General features: G+C 40.5%; 1 protein-coding gene across 1 annotated transcript in view; it reads right to left on the bottom strand.

The window, feature by feature from the left end:
- EGLN1 (egl-9 family hypoxia inducible factor 1) overlaps positions 5,166-20,852 on the bottom strand; it is a 49,271-nt gene continuing 33,584 nt past the window's right edge. Inside the window, exons 2-5 of the mRNA XM_005698973.3 lie at positions 16,937-17,056; positions 11,368-11,504; positions 8,725-8,792; positions 5,166-7,702 (exon numbers count right to left, since the gene is read on the bottom strand). Coding sequence (XP_005699030.3) covers positions 7,638-7,702; positions 8,725-8,792; positions 11,368-11,504; positions 16,937-17,056 — 390 coding nt within the window. The 3' untranslated portion in view covers positions 5,166-7,637. The remainder of the gene's footprint in view (positions 7,703-8,724; positions 8,793-11,367; positions 11,505-16,936; positions 17,057-20,852) is intronic.

Below are 20,852 nucleotides of genomic sequence, written 5' to 3'. Positions count from 1 at the left end.
CTGGAGTTACATCAATTCTTGTTTCACAGCTTCCTGAGGGATTTTTTCTTTTGGTCCACTTTTGTTCTGAGATTTTGAATTTTGAATTTCAGGTTTTAATTTTTATTCCTGCAAAGTCCTGTTTTTAAAGATATTTCATTCACACTGAACATTCTGCAGTTGCCTTATGGTTGAGGAAAGAATTTTCATCAGCTGTAATTCTCATTTTTTTTCCTTATAGATAGTAGTTTGTAGCTATTTTTCTTCCCTATTCTGCTCATTTTGAAAGGTATTATTTTCCTTGACTTGTAAAAACAGTTGGCTTGATAAAGGCAAAGATGAGAGGCTTCTGAATCAAGAGTGTTTTCTTCTGTTTAAACAGAACAGTATTTCTCAGAGTGGACATATTTGTGAGATGGGAGAGATTTGCAATCTCATTTGATTCTATAATTTTATTTTTCTAAGACCCTTGCTTCCCTTCTTCTTCCATTTTACCTTCAAGCCTCCAGGAGACATCTCTCCCTCTCTGACATGGTGCCTTCCTCAAGCAGCCTCCTTCAATCTCATGAACTTCCAAGCCTCCCCTTGATGCCCCAGTGGCCAGCACTGGTGATGCACTGGTGTGATGTATCAGTATTTCCAACACTTGTGGTGGGGTCCCCGCTTTTTCCCTGGACACTGCTACCACTAGGCCCCCACTGCCCTGACTCTTTAACATACAGTTTCTACCTGACTCTTGGCCTTCACAGGAATTCTGGTGCTGGCTCTAGTTTCAGATGCTTATTTCTCTGCACATAAGTTGGACTTTTTTCTGTGTCTCACAGTTATGCTATCGCTACAGGTTATGGGTGACTTTGTTGGGAAGATAATGAAAGAGATTCAGATTAGACAGCAACTAAGATTCCTTGGAAAGCCAGAAGCTCAAGTACTTCCCCTTAAATATGAACACACAAGCAAGAATGGTCAGACCTGGGAGGAAAACGTCTAACCTGACAAAAAATTAAAACAGAAATTTAAAAAATGTTAAATACTATATCAACTAAATGGAATAGGTTTTCATATATTTTAAAAATTTCAAGAACAAAAAAGAGCTCTTGAAAATTAAAAATGTTGACAGCACATGTGAAACCCTTGGAGAACTGGCAATGAGATATCTTCAAAGCAAAGGACAAAGGCACACAGTGGTAGCTGACAGTGACAGGCTCACACCTGAGGTGGACTGTTTGGTCAACCGTTCAGTTCAGTCGCTCAGTCATGTCTAACTCTTCACGACCCCATAAACTGCAGCACGCCAGGCTTCCCTTTCCCGGTCTGGACAACAGGAGTTCAGAAGGAACAGAAAAGATGGAGGGGAGAAATAATCGAAGGAAATGCCCCCAAATGTAGGGCCTGAGTTTACAGTTTGCATGCCTCTCATAGTGGCTGAGAACAGGCACGCTGTCACAGCCCTGGGGACACGAAATTATTCTTTGAGTGTCCACATACGAAAAGCAGACTACGTGTAAAGAGTCAGAAATAGGAATGGCTCAGATTTCTCAGCATCCACACTGCAACTTAGAACCTAGGCAATGCCTTCAAAATCCCAAAGGATAATTACTTCCGAGCTAGAGTTCTAAACTAAGGCAAATTACCGATTAAATGTGCAAGTTAAAAAAAAGAAAATTTACCTCCCAGGTACTCTTTCACAGAAAGTACTGAAGGACATGCTACACCAGATTGAGGAAGCAAGCCAAGAGAGTAGACGCAGGACCCAGGAAGCGAAGAGCCCACAGAAAGGAGCGACAGGACCTCCAAAACAACGTGGAAGGAGGTCAGGGGAGACAGCTGTGCTCCAGGCAGACAGCACAACCACACTTGGTTCCTGCAGGTTGGAGGCCTTGGGGGTTTGAAACGGACGATCAAGCAAGACATTAAGAAAAAAGTGAACTATGAAAGTCATCATGATTTATTCTACATCTCACCTCTGAATAGCACAAATACTTTTTTCTTTTGCTTTGGCTGTGTCACATGGCATGTGTGATCTAGTTGCTAAACTAGGAATGGAACTCTTTCCCCCTGCAGTGGAAGCACAGAGTCTTAATCACTGGATCCCCAGGAAAGGATCACCAGGGATGTCCCAAATAGTCTTTTAACTCTTCATGTGATCTAAAGTTACAAGACAGTTATGTAAGGAGATCAGGGAGGTATGGTAGAGGCAGAGGAGGAGGGCTGGAGAGACACCTGTATTCTTACCTCCCACGTACAGAAGTTTGGAGATAATGAAGAATCTAGAACGTGGCAACGCAACTGTATTATTCAGAACTAACAGCACAAATGGAGACGGAAATGGCAACCCACTCCAGTATTCTTGCCTGAAAAATCCCATGGACAGAGGAGCCTGGTGGGCTACAATCCATGTGGTCACCAGAGACAGACACCACTGAGTGACTAAGCACAGCAATTGGGCACATACCCAAAAAATCACTGAAAAGAGTTAAAATCTTTTCTCAGGGGAAGAACACAAGGGACTATTTTTCTTACCAAGCCTCACATAAAACAAGCTGACTTAACCTACAAGTGCATTTGTAACTGACTTAAAAAAACTGTAACGCTATTCTATAGAAGACCATAGAAATAAGACAATTTTGGCAAAAAAAAAAAAAGGCCTAATCTCAATAAATATAGACCTCATCCAGGAACTCCTTATCCAATAACATCTATAACACCTGTTCAGAGCTCAGAAATGATCCACTTGATAAGAAGCTGCCTGCAGCTGTTTAGGCCCTCCGTGTCTTATGACCTGGTTTATATATAAGTGTTTTCTACTTGTAAAACTCTTCCCAGCTCATGAGGCCAGGCCCTTTATACATATCATTGGTCCAATGGTGTGTCCTTGAACACTGCCATCTTCCAGGTGAAATTTCCTTTCTGGTGATCATGAAAAAGCAAGAGAGTTCCAGAGAAACATCTACTTCTGCTTTAGTGACTATGCCAAAGCCTTTGTGTAGATCACAATAAACTGTGGAAAATTCTGAGAGAGGGGAATACCAGACCACCTGACCTGCCTCTTGAGAAATCTGAATACAGGTCAGGAAGCAACAGTTAGAACTGGACATCGAATAACAGACTGGTTCCAAAAAGGAAAAGGAGTACATCAAGGCTGTATATTGTCACCCTGCTTATTTAACTTATATGCAGAGTACATCATGAGAAATGCTGGGCCGGAGGAAGCACAAGCTGGAATCAAGATCGCCAGGAGAAATATCAATAACCTCATATGCAGATGACACCACACTTATGGCAGAAAGTGAAGAACTAAGGAGCCTCTTGATGAAAGTGAAAGAGGAGAGTGAAAAAGTTGGCTTAAAGCTCAATATTCAGAAAACGAAGATCATGGCATCTGGTCCCATCACTTCATGGCAAATAGATGGGGAAACAGTGGAAACAGTCTCAGACTTTATTTTTTTGGGCTCCAAAATCACTGCAGATGGTGACTGCAGCCATGAAATTAAAAGATGCTTACTCCTTGGAAGGAAAGTTCTAACCAACCTAGACAGCATATTAAAAAGCAGAGACATTACTTTGTCAACAAAGGTCCATCTAGTTAAGGCTATGGTTTTCCAGTAGTCATGTATGGATGTGAGAGTGGGACTATAAAGAAAGCTGAGCTCCGAAGAATCGATGCTTTTGAACTGTGGTGTTGGAGAAGACTCTTGAGAGTCCCCTGGACTGCAAGGAGATCCAACCAGTCCATCCTAAGGAAATCAGTCCTGGGTGTTCAATGGAAGGATTGATGTTGAAGCTGAAACTCCAATACTTCGGCCACCTGATGTGAAGAGCTGACTTACTTGAAAAGACCCTGATATTGGGAAAGATTGAAGCCAGGAGGAGAAGGACGACAGAGGATGAGGTGGTTGGATGGCATCACTGACTCAATGGACATGAGTTTGGGTAAACTCTGGGAGTTGGTGATAGGCAGGGAGGCCTGGCGTGCTGCGGTTCATAGGGTCACAAACAGCAGCACACGACTGAGCAACTGAACTGAACTGATCATGAAAAGACTGCTTTAAAATCAACGGCAGAATCTGGGGACTGCATTCTTGATAGTGAGAGGCCTAAGAGCCTATTCCTGAAGCAGTGGAGACTGGGTACTTCTAAAAACCCAGGTACAATTATTAAATATATGGCATTAATACATATTTACATAAATACATATCCATCCACAACCAAGATAGAGCTCACGTTCTCAGAGCCTCTGCATCTTGAGAATACTCTGAGTTTCACTTGGGTTGCGCACAACTCTTTCTGTAAGACTGGAGCCACTGTGCTTATTTTCAGATGCAAAAGGCTCTGAAGGCCACACAGTTCAGTGGTTGTGTCAGAACTAAACAGGTCTGTCAATCCTGTCTGTGCTCTTTTTGCCACAATACCAAAAATAATCAGTTTTCATCCCTAACTCACACTGGCCCTCCCCTTTAATCCATTCAGCTATATTTCAGTAGAATTTTACAAATGCCCTAAGGGAAAGTTGCTCAGTTGCGTCTGACTCTTTGTGACCCTATGGACTTCTTCAGGCCAGAATACTGGAGTGGGCAGCCTTTCCCTTCTCCAGCGGATCTTCTTGACCCAGGAATCGAACCAGGGTTTCTTGTGCTACAGGCGGATTCTTTACCAACTGAGCTATTGAGGGAAGCCCTAAGATAGGCTGAAATATAACAAAAACACCACACCAAAAAATATTTTAAATAAGAGGTAAATGAACATGTATATTGACCTCATGTTGTAAAGAGCTCTTTAGTTCATGAACATACCGATTATACTTTTCTGCATATATACATACAGGATACCTGTGACAGTTAGAGATAAACCTCATGGCCCTTCGTTTCTGCAGAAGACGGGCAACAGAGATAGGCTCAACAGTGTGAGTATTACAGTCATTAAAAAAAACCCTATTAGAAGGGCAAGAACCTAAATGTTGAGAATACAAATACAGAGCTTATGGATCCCACGGGCAGTCCAGCCACTCCCAGGATTGCTAAACTTGTCACACTCCATGTTTGCTGTTCTCTTTCGCTTGTTATCATTTATAAAAAGTACCAAATGCTCTGGACTAAGCCAGAGATGAGTGAGAGAAAAGCACATTATCTGATGGAGGAGCCCATTATGAAAATCAGTGTATGATAAAGGATCAAAAAACAACAAGAGACAGGTGGAAATAAGCATAATTTTTTCAAGAACATTTATACATCTGTTTAATTAGATTAGCTTTACAAGCATTTTGAGAGCTTTTTCATAATGAAACACTGCTTTTCAAATTACATGACTTTATAGTTTATCTGTATGTAAATCCTGAAATTCTTTGCCTGCTGTTGATAAAGGTCTGTGTTTTACAGCTGGTTAATATGTTGAATAAAAACAGCATTAGAAGCTTTATCTTTTACCAGGATTAAACACATATAGGCCACAAATAGTTTTAAATTTTGTTTTATATAGAGTCCTGCTTGGTGACAAGTTAACAGTCCCACTAACATGAAAAGAACAGATTTTAAATGGATATTAAAAGAAATGGCTATCCTGATTTCTCCATCCTTTCACAACAATCTCAAAGAAATTATGAACTTTTCCAAAAACAAACAACAAAAAAATCCCACAACAAAATTTAAAACCTGTCAGGCAAGCACAACGCACAGACAGTAGAATCTGACACTTTGCACAACTGCAGAAATACGTATCTGAATGACACAGGGGCTCCCAGATTAAAAGGCTGTTACTGTACACCTTGACAAACAAACCTCCCACCAACATCATACAATTTCTACTCAACCTAAAAATAATAGCGCTTTTGAGTTGTGGCCTAAGGCAGTGCACTGCACTGCAGACCAGGCTGGGGTGGGAGGGGAGAGCAGGGGCAGAGGCACTTACTGTTGAGATGTTGCATTGTACTAATATTATCTGGGACTAGCAAAGAAGTGGAACAAAACTGCAGTGGGTGAGGAAAACCAACAATCACTACAATTGTCTCCTGTAAGTTCTCCGAAGTGAGATCACAATACTGAATATTTAATCCCACCCTAAATCCATGCTGCCAGTTCACTAAACAACTTTTTTTCATGTTTTACATGAACAGTAGCAATCTTTTAATAAAAATTACTGAGCTTTCCATAGAAAAGGTCTCTAATTGAATACAAACTATACAGATGCTAAAACTGTCATAGGTTGAAATATACAGAAATATTTCTGTACACTCACATTATTTTGGCAAAGATCATCAAGGACAGAGATAGAAAACTGAAGTGGGCAAGGTCTTACACCCATAATTCATGCAAAATACAGATACTACCTTCTGGGCTTTGCTAAACAGCCTAGGAAACTGAAGTCTAAGACATCCATCCTAATTCAGGTGTTAGATAACTCAAGTCTGGGAGGACTTACGTGATTTTGTAGGATTCCCTCTTTTTTCTGAAAAATAAAAAAGAAGACTCATAGAAGTTATCTGGTTTTTTGCTTCGTGCTTTGATTTTTAAGCTGAACACCCAACTTTCAGTACTGATGGAGAGCACCGCCTCTGGGGAGTGCACCAGCAGTGGCCTGAGGAGTCACTGATGTTAAGTCTGTAACAACACCGTTCGGTCTGGAGGCACAGTCTCCCCCTGATGCTACCCAACAAGAATGAGGTTCTGATCTGCTGGCCAGATGGGCACAGAAGCAGGAAGAAAACAGCAAAACTCAAGAGTACAATCAACCTGACGGGAAGCAAAAGGAAAAGTCTAGGAAAGGGGACAGTCCGTTCTACATCTCTGGGATGTACCTGAAAGCAGAAGAAAGCCCTTTATCTTGGGAACTTGATGCTGAGGAGGGTAACCTCAAGTTCATTTAGTGCCAGTCACTGTAGTTTTTTTTTTTTTTAATGTAACTTAAAAGATAAAACCTTTTTACTGTGTATTTTTCTTATAAAACAGGAACTAAAAGTTACTGGTAGTAAATGGTAAAGTAAACAGTGACGGTTTTACTGTTATGTATCACTATTAACAATGTCAAAAAAACAACAGCAGCAGTCTTTTAAGAGTTCAAATTAGTGTAAGGATTACAAAACAATCTGATTTTTCAGTTGGTGATTAAAGTGCTCCTTTTCTTATTTTAAGTAAAAACAAAATTAATCATTAGTCACTGGCAACAATCATTATAAGAGGCTTTTCAGGGCAAAATTTAATAGTACGAAGAGGTTTACAAAAATAGATTGATGCTATTTTGGGAAATAATACTGTAATTTTTTCTCAATTCAGTTTTGATAAATTGTACCTGATTATACAAAAATTATTTCAAATTCAAACTTGACTATATAAAAAAAGGGAGAGATGAAATGAACTCAGCTAGATGACAGATCTGGCAAAATATAAGAATGAAAAAAATTCTACCTAGGGCACTTATTTCATGTCCAGATGTGAACACCACTTTCAGTTGATAACTCATATTCCTCCCATCACAGGTTTGGAGTCAGTCATGCAGTACAAAGCCACACAGTCAAAATCTTTGTTTTGATGCAACACAAGAAAGTTGTTTCTGTTTCCTTAAACTGCCAGCTGGCTGGCTATTTTTCTTTCTCCCATTTATGTGTATTCACAATTCACAAACAGCGGCAGTAATCACTGCAGGTGAGTTGGGTATTGCTGGGTGAGGCTCTATAAGGCGTCTTTACTGATCAAATCAGAAGGTTTATTGAGTTCAACCCTCACACCTTTTTCACCTGCAAAGTAAAAAAAAAAAAAAAAAATTCATTAAGTACCAGAGAGCTTCTGTCCCTGCATCCCACTGAGCTCCTAACAGTGTGCACAGCCTTTCAACTTGCAAACACACGTCATCTGAAAGTGATCACACCCAGATTCCCAAAAGTTACCCTCAGGGTTGATTACGGTAAATGCAGGGACTCTGGACTAGTAAACCTTTTAAAGGGAAAAACCGCTCTCTACACAGGCATAATGATTTTTGTCTTTTTTTTTTTTGAAAAACAAACTGAATTGCTTTAAAATATTAATAGCAGTGTGTTCAGCCTCACTGAAAGCACACTACTAGGTATCTGTCACAAACAGTGACTTTGAAAATAAACAGAAACTTATGAATACTCAATTTTTATAGTTTTACAGAAGGCTGATGTGGGATTATCCATGGCTGGTGACAGTACAGGTAGTCAAATCAGAAATGTGAACTGGAGCAGATTTGTGAGATACAAAGTGGGGTTAAAGAAAAGACAGGTCAGCAGTCCTGGAAACCTCTGGCCTAAGTGCTCCAGGAGGGCGTCCACAAGTGGGGGTGACTGGACGCCACTTGCAGATACGGACTCTGCGTGCCTGTCAGATTTACTGATTTCAGCATCTCAATTCATCTCCTTTGCGTTAATTTTCTTCATATCCACATTTAACGCGGGAGACCTGGATTATTCTCCAGAGCATCTACATCTAAAGAGGAAAGGATATTACCTTTCTTCCATGGGGAGAATGAGACAAAGACAGCCTATGACTGAGAAGGATACTCACAGAAAACTCAGCTTGTTTGAACCATTTCCCCAGATTGCTTTGTCTCAGACTTGCCTCACCTATGGGCAATTTTGATGGTTAAAGGTAACAATGAAGGTGACTTAAGAGCAGCCCTCTTCTAAATAGGGGAATTAAGACTCCAACAAAAACAAGGGGCAGGCGTTCTGGCTCATGGAGAGCAGCGCCTGGCTGTGGGGTCTGCTCCTCCTAGTGTACCCAGGCCCCAAATGCTTACCTGTTAGATACTTCACTTTAGCTCGCGCTCTCTCATCTGCATCAAAATACCAAACAGTTATTGCGTACCTAAAAGAAAATTTAGAACAGGGTAAGAATGACCACACTGGGAGAAAAAAAGGGAATGCTGTTGCAAAGATCTGGTAAAACTCATCATGGCAAAACAACACTTAACTTGGAATGATATCAGGTGATACGTGGGCACAGTAACAACCCACTTATCCAAGAACCCCAACGGTCAAGAGCATAACACAGAGCCAGGAGTAGCTCAAATTAACACTGCAGAGTTTGTGACTTTTTACGATTTTCTTAGTACCTACTAAGAAATAACCTATTTATTATCTGTTTTGCAAGCCTACAGCAGATTAGAAACAGACACCAAGAAGGAAAGAGTGGCTGTTAGAGAAAAAGTATGTTATCAATAGCGTTCCAAAAGAAGAGAAACAGGACGCCAGACCAGGGGCCTGCAGAGCAGGGGAGAGTGGGCACTCACAGCCACATCTGAGGATGTCACTACACTCGTAACAACAAAGAATCATGACAGGCACTTATAATTTTACAACCTGGAGTCATCAAGAAAGATCAATCATGCAAAGAGTTTTTAGGATTTTAATCAAAACAATTATACTATGTCTTGTTTCATTTTTCTGAAAATTTCAATCATTTGGAACACCACATTTCACAAATGAATGAAGACTCTCTTGTTTATTACAGACCACAAAGCACTTGGTTACACCTTTTGGTACTAAAAATGCAGAAAATCTGCAAACACCACAGGGAGTGAAAGCATGTTAGAAAGGATCAGTCCCTTAGAAGAATGCAGCAATCAGTAAAATGTCCTGCAGATGCTGGCCTGTATTCACTGGGGAAAAGCAACACCGATCAAATGAACCAGCAAACTGTCCGCAGTCAAGAGTCAAAGGCAGAGCAGAGGCAGAGCCTGGGAGTCTGGACAGTCAGGGAGGCTGGAAAGGGACAGAGGCGAGGTCAAGGTGTGGCCTCCCGGCTCCAGAGCTCCAGCCCCTATCCTATCACACAGGTGGCCATGACAATGGGGAAGGTGCACAAATATTTTCCTCTGTCTTTTGCACCCGCCCCAAACTCTTAGTTCCTTAGTAGCCAGAGTTCAGCCATCTGGATCGGGTCCCTGCACTGTCCAAGGCCTTCCCAGAAGACAGCTGTAAGCCACTACACATCACTCTGTTTCTCCTGCCTCATCCCCTATCTGTTTAGATTCCTCCTCCACATATCCGCCTCTGCTCTGACTCCACACCCTCGCCCTTTCCTCCCAGCCTTACCAACACTGTCTAATCCTTGTTTCTCCTCACTCCAGGCCCAGTGGCTACACTAGACCAATCGATCCCAATGTGAGACCACTTTCTCCCTCCTCCCAACTCCTGGAGCAACCCGTAATTGCATGGCATCTATTCATTCCCTAAAATGTCCATTCTGTCTCCATTGAGAGGACACACATCACATTCAAGACTCAATGCAAAGGAAGATCAATGAAGCAGCTTCCAGTTCAGAAACGATTTTTAAGAAGCAGTCGGGGCTGAGATGGGCACTGGGGTGATGGGAGGAGAGACAGGATTCAGGACCGAGTCTGCGATGTGATGGGATCCCCAGGTTCCACCCAGGAGTTCTTATGGCCTCAAGTCATACCACTCGGCCTGCTACTGACTAAGATGCATAAAGGCTGAGGCAACACGGCTCAGCAAGAAGGAAGGAGGGACAGGTGACAAAACCTTCAGTGTGAACCTCATGAAATGATACTACATCACTGTCAAGAGCCAACTCTTCTTGTGTTTCTAAGGGATCTCACCAGATCTCAGCCACTGTGTGCCAGTAATTCACTATCATAATGTCCCAAATCCCTTCCATAATGAAAACAGGTATTTAAAAAGTAGAGCTTTTTTTTAAAACAAATATTTATTTTGCTAACAATGTCTGTAACATCTTCCATTTTAATAGTCTACACATTTTAATTAGGTCATGGTAAATGGTAAAAAAAAACTTTTAAGAGTAAAAAAAATAGGCTTAGAAAATGAAACCTTGTAGAAAAAGAGTATCAAGCAGAAAACGTAAAAAACAGTATAAGCCTAACACATGCTGTCTATTAAAGCAGAGGGTAATTTTTTTTAACACACCTTTTCTCTACTTCTCTTTGCTCTATTCTTTTTTCTCTACACTTCCACTCTCTGATTATGTATTTTTCTACCTTGTAACCTTTTTCCATACCATCCTTCTGCCCCCCACTTCTGCTGGACCCCCTTTAATAAAGCTGCCCTTTCTCTTCTCTAGCTAGTCCTTATTCCCCACGTGAACACTCTCACCAGGTCTGAGAACGGACACTAGTTGAGAGATGCACAAACCGAGGAGACAGGCCTGGGAAGACAAGAGCCCTGAGCCTCCCTGTCTCACCCGAGACAAGGAAGGGCTGCAGGGACTCACAGACGTTTGGGACTGACTGTGAACACCCTTATAAAATCATTCAGATTAAAATAGTCACGACTAAAGCCTTATGATAAAGGTAACTGAAGGATAGGAAGACACTCATTAGAAAATGTTCACATTTATGCTATCGAGCCCCTCCTATCTTACTATGCTCTTTACCAATTTTTTTTTTTCTTTAAAGGAATACTACCTTGTAGCATATGCTGGTTGTACTTCATGAGGGTTGCGACGGTCAGACCAGAAAAACAGCAGTCTATCAAATTTGGGTTCAATGTCAGCAAACTGGGCTTTGCCTTCTGGAAAAATTCGAAGTATACCTCCACTAACCTAGGAAAGGAGCCAAATATGTAAATATGAGCAACCAAGAATGTGACAAATTAAATTTAGGGGTAAAAGACCACTTCAGTAAATCAAGTCTTAACTGAATTGTTCACATAACATCTCGATTAATAATGTCTGGAATTGAGACTTCAAGTACATGCAGAGATACAAGGAAAAATTCATTCCTTGTTTTAGGGAATTTTTAAAATATTTGATGAAACAGATGAATAGTCTCTGGACTCGTCTTAAAATGACACTTGAAAGTCTGAAAAACTAGTAAGCATTCCTTATTTATGTATGGTGATGACTTGCTTCACCTTCTCTTAAAAATGTATCAATTTCAAATCATTCTGATGAAAACTACTACAAATGATTAACTGGGTCAAAGAAATAGTTCATCATATTTTAAAAGTTCAGCAGATAATAGAGCAGTCTTCCAGGACCCGTTGCTGGCCCTGGGTGCGTTCAGTTCAGTTGCTCAGTTGTGTCCAACTCTTTGTGACCCCACGAATCGTAGCACGCCAGGCCTCCCTGTCCATCACCAACTCCCAGAGTTTACCCAAACTCATGTCCATTGAGTTGGCGACGCCATCCAGCCATTTCATCCTGTCATCCCCTTCTCCTGCCCCCAATCCCTCCCAGCATTAGGGTCTTCTCCAATGAGTCAACACTTCGCATGAGGTGGCCAAAGTACTGGAGTTTCAGCTTCAGCATCAGTCCTTCCAATGAACACCCAGGACTGATCTCCTTTAGGATGGACTGGTTGGATCTCCTTGCAGTCCAAGGGACTCACAAGAGTCTTCTCCAACACCACAGTTCAAAAGCATCAATTCTTAGGCGCTCAGCTTTTCACAGTCCAATTCTCACATCCATACATGACCACTGGAAAAATCGCAGCCTTGACTAGACAGACCTTTGTTGGCAAAGTAATGTCTCTGCTCTTTAATATGCTATCTAGGTTGGTCATAACTTTCCTTCCAAAGAGTAAGCATCTTTTAATTTCATGGCTGCAGTCACCATCTGCAGTGATTTTGGAGCCCCCAAAAATAAAGTCTGACACTGTTTCCACTGTTTCCCCATCTATTTCCCAAGTAGGGAACAATTCAGACAGATGTCATTGCAGTGATTATAATCTGGGCAGGAGTAAAGCAAGTAACCCCCACCCAACTGAGTAACTCTTTACCCTTGAAAAACTAAACTCCTAACAAGCAGACTCCTGAATTGAAAGGAACTTGATCAAGACACTGTGGAAGCTGAGCCTATTCCTCAGTTCCACGACAGAGAAGCTGATCACCAGGCGCATAGTCAAGTGAATTAGATTCAAGCTACTTGGTGCCGTTGCCCACCTTCAAGCGTTGCCCTGAGAGGTTCCCAGGGCACTTGTGGACATCTAAAGGGGGTCTAGACTGTGACAGAGAGCGTACCTTCTTTTCTCTTCCCTCTTCTCTCTGTCCTTCCCCTGGAGTCAATGGGAATAGAGAGAGGTTTTAAAGCTTCCTATCTTCCTCTGGGAAGCGTTCCCTGACCCCCACATCAGGCGGCCTTCCCACATGTTCCCACAGCAACCTGTCCCGCACTTGGTATAACCAGTTGTACTTGTCAGTCCACTTGGTCTGCACCCTCCACTGGAGCCAAGCTCTGTCAGGGAGAGCTCCATCTCTGCTCGGTTTCCAGTGCCCAGAACACCCTCTGGTACGGTGTACTTATTCAGAGCAAAATACTGCAAGGAAAGTTTTCAGTTTTACATATAAAAGCACTGAAGACTTTTTTCTGCTCATGTACTAATTAAAAAACTATATATTGATGACCTTAGATAGGTCATATAAAAATTAAAGAATCAGCCTAGAAAGAACCTAGACTCTAACAAAATGTGGAAGAGTTGATTGAACATATTTCTAATTTTCTAGAGATTCACAAAATGTGGAAAAAAATGTTAAGTTTTAACTAAATTTACACCAGTTGTTTTGTGTATTGAGCTCAAGGTGAATTAACAACTTCTTGATTTCAAACTTTGAAAGTTTTAACAAAAAAACCATGTTTGTTGACATACTGCCTCAAAATACACTAGCAATAAAACTTACCTCCATTTTGAACTTGGAGTAGGACAGAGGACATTCTTTCTTTTCAAAAAACAACATTTTTTATTTTTAACTGCTTGTCACGCTTCTATAATAATATTCTTGCATTTGCTACTTGCTCTTTTTTTTTTTAATTCATTCATTTTACCTTTGGCTGTGCTGGGTCTCGGCTGCTGTGCACGGGCTTTCTCCAGCTGTGGAGAGTGAGGGCTACTCTCTAGTTGTGGAGTGTGGCCTACTCATTACAGTGGCTTCTCTCGCAGAGTACAGGCTCTAGGGCCCATGGCTCAGCAGCTGTGGCTCCCCAGCTCCAGGGGACAGGCTCAGTAGTTGCGACACACGGGCTTAGTCGCTCCACGGCACATGAGATCCTTCTAGACCAGGGATTGAATCTGTGTCTCCTGCATTGGCAGGCGGATTCGTTACCGCTGAGCCACCGGGAAAGCCTTATTATTTGTTGTTTATTTATTCATTTTATTGAGGTACAGTTGATTGACAATGTTGTGATAGTTTCAGAGGTACAGCAAAGTGATTTGGTTACACATGTATATCTATTTTCCTATATTCTTTTCTGAAAATTCTTTTCCACTATAGTTTATTATAAGATATTGGATACAGCTTCTTCTACTAATAGTAAATCCTTGTTTATCTTATATATGGTGGTGTATACCTCTTAATCTCATCCTCCCAATTTATCCCTCCCCACCTTCCCCTTTGTTAACCACAAGTTTGTTTTCCAAGTCTGAATCTATTTCTCAATATTCTGTAAATAAGTGCATTTGTCGTATTCTTAGATTGCACACATAAGCCACACACAGCAACATCTGTCATCCTCTGCTGACTTCCTCTGCTGAGCATGCTCATCTCTAGGACCATCCACGTTGCTGCAGATGCCAGTTTCATTCTCTTGGCTGAATAGCGTTCCCTGGTAAGGACCTCTCTGTCCATTCATCTGCTGGTAGATGCTTCGGCTGCTTCCGTGTCCTGGCTACTGCAAACAGTGTTGCTAGGAGCACTGGGGGTGCGTGTATCTTTCCGAATTAGAGCTTTCATCTTTTCTGGACATATGCCCAGCAGTGGGATTGCTGGATCATATGGTGACTCTTTTAGTTTTTTAAGGATCCTCCATATTGTTTTCCGGAGTGGCTCCACCAACTTACATTCCCAGCAACAGTGTAGGAGTGTTCCCTTTTCTCCACACCCTCTCCAGCATTTATTATTTGTAGACATTTGGATGATGGCCATTCTGACCATTTTGTGAGGTGTTACCTCATTGTACTTTTGATTTGCATTTCTCTAATAACCAGTAATGTTGAGCACTTTTTCACTTGTCTATTGGCCATCTGAATGTCTTCTTTGGAGAAATGCCTATTTAGGTTTTCTGCCATTTTCTGACTGGGTTTTTGTTGTTATTGGAATTGTATGAGCTGTTTGTGTATCTGGAAATTAAGCCTTTGTCGGTCACACTGTTTGCAAATATTTTCTCCCAGTCCATAGACTGTATTTTTGTTTTGTTTAAGTTTGATTAGGTCGTACTTATTTTTGCTTTTGTTTCTATTGCTTTGGGAGACTGACCTAAGAAAGCACTGGTACAATTTATGTCAGAGTATATCCTGCCTATGTTCTCTTCTAAAAGTTTTATGGTGTCATGTTTTATATTTAAGTCTTTAAGCCATTTTGAGTTTATTTTTGTGTATGATGTGAAGGAGTGTTCTATTATATATGTGTGTGTGTGTATATATATATATATTAAAAATATAACAACTTCACTGATTTACATGCATCTGTCCAGCTTTCTTAACCCATCTGCTAAAGAGACTGTTTTTCCTCCATTGCAAATTCTTGTGTCCTTTGTCAAAGATTAATTGACTGTAGATGTGTGGATTTATTTCTGAGCTCTCTATTCTATTCCATGGATCCACATGCCTGTGTCTGTGCTAATACCATGCTGCTCTGACTATTATAGATTTACAGCACTGTCTGAAGTCTGGAAGGGCTATGCCTCCAACTTTGTTTTCTCCTCTAGATTGCTTTGGCAATTCTATATAAATTTTAGGATCACGTGTTCTAGTTCTGTGCAAAATGTCATGGGTAATTTGATAGGGATTGCATTAAATCTGTAGATTGCTTTAGGTAGTATGGCCATTTTGACTATATTAATTCTTCCAATCCAAGAGCATGGGATATCTTCCCTTTTCTTTACATCATCACTGATTTCCTTTATCAGAGTTTTATAAGCCTCAGCATACAGGTTAGGTATATTTCTAGATACATATTTTTTGATGTGATCTTCAACAGGATTTTTTTCTGCCTTCTCTTTTCACTGTTGGCGTAAAGAAATGCAGCAGACTTCTATTTATCAATCTTGTACCCTGCTACCTTGCTGAATTCATTTATCAGTTCCAATAGTTTTTGTGTGGAGTTTTTAAGGTTTTCTATAAGAATAGCAAGGACAGAGGATATTCTTTAAATCAGTATGGTACAGAAAGATTACTGGATCACTAAGTTTTAGGATATGCTTTTAGAACAGGACTAAGTTTTTGCACATTTAGGACCTGGTGATTTTCATTTGTGTGTATGTGTGTGTGGTGAAGGAAGGTTTTAAAGGTTATTTGATTATTTAAAATTACCATGGCTACACAAGTGTGTTCACTCTGTGAAAAGCCACTGGGCTATATATTATGTTCACTTTTCTATTTTGCTTCAATATACGTAAGTAAAAAAGATTTTAAAGAAATCAACCAAAATTAGTTTATACAATCTCCAATGCAATCATACATGACACATTTCTAAAGTTTAAATCTTTTAAATTTAAGTGAAACTAAGGCTGATATTCAGGGAATATATTTTTGAAACAACAGAGATTAGCTGTATTGTACATTCTGACTGTACCACAGAATCTGTCAGTATTAATAAACTTCATAATCAGAGAAAGAAGCCCTGCCTCCAACAGTCCAACAGCTCAATGCCAAATAGCATCTCTGCAACAATGCAAAAAATAAAATGTAGGAGTTAAATAGCAAATAATTCTTAATAATCATTTACACATAATCTCCCTCAAAAGTCGTGATAGAGCAAAAAATTCTCATAAGTGTTTTCCGTATTATTTTAATAAAAGATACTTTTGTAAAAGTTAAATTTTGGATGAATGTGTCAATATCCACAATAAGGGAATCTACTTTTTGAGCTATATTAGTATCGGTTTCATTTTAATAAAGATCTACCCCTAATACCTTAAAGCATATCTAAGGAGAAATGTTTACCTGTTCCACATTTTAAAGTCAGTCTTACCTATGAGGGGTATTTGTGAGAAAAAAACACCTGTAAGATAAAAAATAAATGCTCAGTGAGGTGGCATACCTTGGCATCCCAGTCTTTATTAAGATAATATATACATGTCACACATCTTCCATCTCCATTTGGATTATCGACATGACGTACGTAACCTGTTCCATTGCCAGGATAACAAGCAACCATGGCCTGTAACAATAATAATAATAATAAATTTAATAGTCCAACTGTGAATAAAAAGGGGAAACAGCTTATAACAAAGATCTCTGATTTTTGGCTATTCTGACTTACATTTAAATTCTTTCTCTAGTAAAAAATCATGTTTGTAGATAAGAAGAAGTAAAGACCTTCTACATTGATGAGTATAAAAAGCACAGGGTAGGCTGGTGAACAGTGCAAGGTCTGGAGAACTCTGTCTCACAGTGATGGGAAGAGCTGACACAGAAGGATCAGAGAGACTGCAGAAAGGCCTCTTTTGTGACCTTTATTCATGCTGATTAACAAGATCAAGTGGGCTTTGTCCTGCTCCATGGAAGCTGGCCATTCTCCCTGAGCTCACCACAGAACCACCTGTGTTACCATTCCACAGCCACAAACTGCCTCCAACACACTCTCTGAGTGGAACCAATTTGGAAAGGCACAATTTAGAAGATCAACGCTGAACATTACCTCATTTAATATCAATGAGACTAAATGACAAATTAGCATGTCACAAGCCCCTCTGTGAAGGAAACTGAGGCCCAGGAAGGTTACTGTTCTTAATGACACATGACAGGAGATCAAGTATGAATGCGGGCAATCTGGCTTCAGAACCCAAGTCACTGACACTATGCTATGTTATCCATGTAACACACCGCTAAACTCGTATGTGTCTTGGGGGTCAGGGGGTGGACAGTGAAAAAAGAAGACTGCTACTTGGCTATTGCAGTTTGTTTCCAGGAGAAAAACAAAAATCAGGTTGACTAAGGTGGCAAGGTAGGATGTATTCTGAAGGCAGAAAACCAACAAGGTTTGCTCATGGACTGGAAGTGGAGAAAAAGGAGAGTGAAGGATGATTCTGCTGTTTCCAGCCTATGTAACTGAATGAATCGAGTATTTACCAAAAAAAAAAAAAAACCCAGAAATACTAGGTGAAAGAGTTAACACCACGCACAGGGTAATAAAGGAGCTTCCCAGCAGTGGTCCTGATAAGCCAGATATTCCAGGGTAGAACAAAACTGAAGACACTATGATTATGCTTCAGAATGAGAAGTTTGCGTTAGTCACTTCTACACTGTTCTCCTTTAGGGTTCCATGGCGGTGCCTAGGGGTGACTGATAGGCAGTCCAGAGGAATGTTGTTGTTTAGTCGCTAAGTCATGTCCGACTCTTTGCAACCCCACAGACCCATAAAATGACAAGAGGCCAAACAAACAGGTCTCGCCCCAACCTTCCACCGGGGTACCATTTATCTGTTTCCACTGAATTGCAAGCGAGACTTTTGGAAAAAAATAAAAGATGTAATAAAAGTTTTAAACAACTGTATTAATTAAATTTTATAATTCCTGAAGTAGCTCAGTTACCTCCACCTAAATGTACTATCTGAGGGGCCATTATCACCAGAGGCTTGTCTGGTGTTCCCCAGAGCCCTTTAGCTCTGCTCTGGCGACAGGGACACCACGGGGTGAAGAGAAAGGAAGGAAGGGGAAGGGAGTCAGTGCTGCACAGGGCCTGCCTGTTGTCTGTGGACTCAAGCTGTCTATAGCAGCCATAGCAAAGGCAGCAGGACATTATTACAACTACAAAAAGGATAAGATGAGAAACCCCACCATAACCCAGTAAACTAGAAGGCCTACTGACAATCAGAGCTAAATGCAGGTGGCTATAAAATGAGTGATGCATTAAAGAGAAAGCAGCAAGAGGATCCTACTCCCAGAAGACAGACAACCCCTTCTGTGCCTACAACTAGAGACTCTGAGAGGAGAAGGGAAAACCAAGCACCTCCAGAAAAAGCAGATCACCTTGGAAAACCTGAGACCTGAAGGAGTCAAACTCCAAGAGGTTCCGGGGAAAGATAAATATTGCAGGAAACATGCAATGATTTGGGAGGGTCATGAATTCTTTCCAGTATCTGCATGGCCTGAACACGACACAGTGAAGCTGCACTGAGCAAGGCATGCGTGTCCTGAAACTCTTCCCCACTTGGATTCTAAAAACATAAAAAGATGTTTCTATAAAATCTCACGAAATCTAGAAGCTGTTATGTTTAAAATTAAACAAAGTTATCTTTAGCTACAATTTGGACTAGCAAAATTTAAAGTTCCTTAAATGTTACACAGTGCTTACAGGTTTTAAATAACATTTATGCTTTATGTCTTAATTGGTAATTTTGTTTTCTAGGTATATTTTATATATATATATATATTTGTATTAAAAAGACTTGCTATTCTTGATTTTTTTTAATATACAGGTTCTTGTTCACAATACTTTTAATAAATTCAATTTATTTTCTCTTAATCTCGTGGTAAAACAATAACAACTCATTCCACACCTGATTTTACCTGCTTGAGACCATTATTAGTCTAGAAGTCATTAGCAGTATTAAAAAGTATTATGAAATACCTACAATATCCCACTACAAAAAGGGTCAGTATGGTATGTCTGAAAGGACTTAGCTGGAAAGAAAGAAAACACCAGGCACTTGCAAATCAACTGATAAACTGAGTAGTGCAGATAATAAACAGAAAAGGAATTCGGAAGAAAGAAACCATTCATGTGGGATAAAGGGAAAGGACAAGGCTCTGAACTACACATGACCTTGGCTCACCTGTGAAGGACAGGTGTGACCTGGAAAGGTTAAAGGGATGAAGAAACAATCGGTGCAGGCCTGGCAAACACAGGAAACAACTGCGTGACAGTGGGGTGCTTTTATGACGGCCTGCTTTGTCGCTTAATAGGCAGGTAAAGTTGGCTTGGCAGAAATAAGATGAAGTCTTGAAAATTCAGCAGAGGAAGAAGGACAGGAAAGGTAAGCAACAGTGAGCCACTGTGGTCCTGTGTAGGCAGGAAAGCTCCCTATTCTAGGATTTATATGAAAGATTATGTAAGATAAACAACATTGCTATGATCTCAATGTTTCCATGCCTGCAGAGATTCATATGCTGAAATTCTTAAGCCCCGAAGATTTAAGAGGTGGAACCTTTGAGAGCCACTGAGGTCACAAGCAGGGAGTCCTCATGAATGGATAAGTGCTCTTACAAAGAGGCTCTGAGGGTCACCCTGACCCTTCCTCCTTGGGAGGACACAGCCAGAAGAGGCTGTGAACCAGGAAAGGGGCTTCACCAGACAGTGGCGAGCATGGTCACCTTTATCTTGAGCCTGCCAGCCTCCAGAACTGTAAGCAACACATTTCCGTGTTTATAAGCTACTCAGTCTGCGGTATTTTGCTATAGTAACCCAAATGGATTAAGACACCTATACCTAATAAAGACAGCAGAAAATTCAGCAGAGGAAGAAGGCATACCGATAAAGGATAAAATTGTTTCAAGAGATTTACACTGTATATAGTGGTCCTAAGGATAAGGAAAGTCACTGAAGTCTATCAAGTAAAACTGAACTGTCTCTAGAGATCTGATGAGGACTGGAGTGATACTCCCTGGGTATTCTTCTATCTTTTCTGAGGAGTAGCAGACATGAACTCACACTCCCGTGAGGGCTGGGTTGAAAGACTCGACATTTGCCTGAAAAAGAAACAATGCGATTGCCTGCTCTATCATTCTGAGGTACATTTCTAATCTGACATGTCTTTGAGACACCAATTTTAAACATTTCAGTTTCTTGTTGGGAAAAGCCTGTTTAAACATAAGCAAAACAATTAAATGCTATTTTTTCCCCTTTTGACTTGAAAATGTCAAAATGAAGATGTTCTTAGGATAAGAAAAAACATATATTTGTTTTTTACTCTTAAGAATAAAAGGAAGGAAGAGGTTGGTGGTACCTCTCTGGAA

Source organism: Capra hircus, chromosome 28 (assembly GCF_001704415.2).
Source record: "Capra hircus breed San Clemente chromosome 28, ASM170441v1, whole genome shotgun sequence".
NCBI classification, from domain to species: Eukaryota; Metazoa; Chordata; class Mammalia; order Artiodactyla; family Bovidae; genus Capra; species Capra hircus.
The sequence above is the reverse complement of the archived record's forward strand: the minus strand, read 5'-3'. Positions and strand labels throughout refer to the sequence as shown.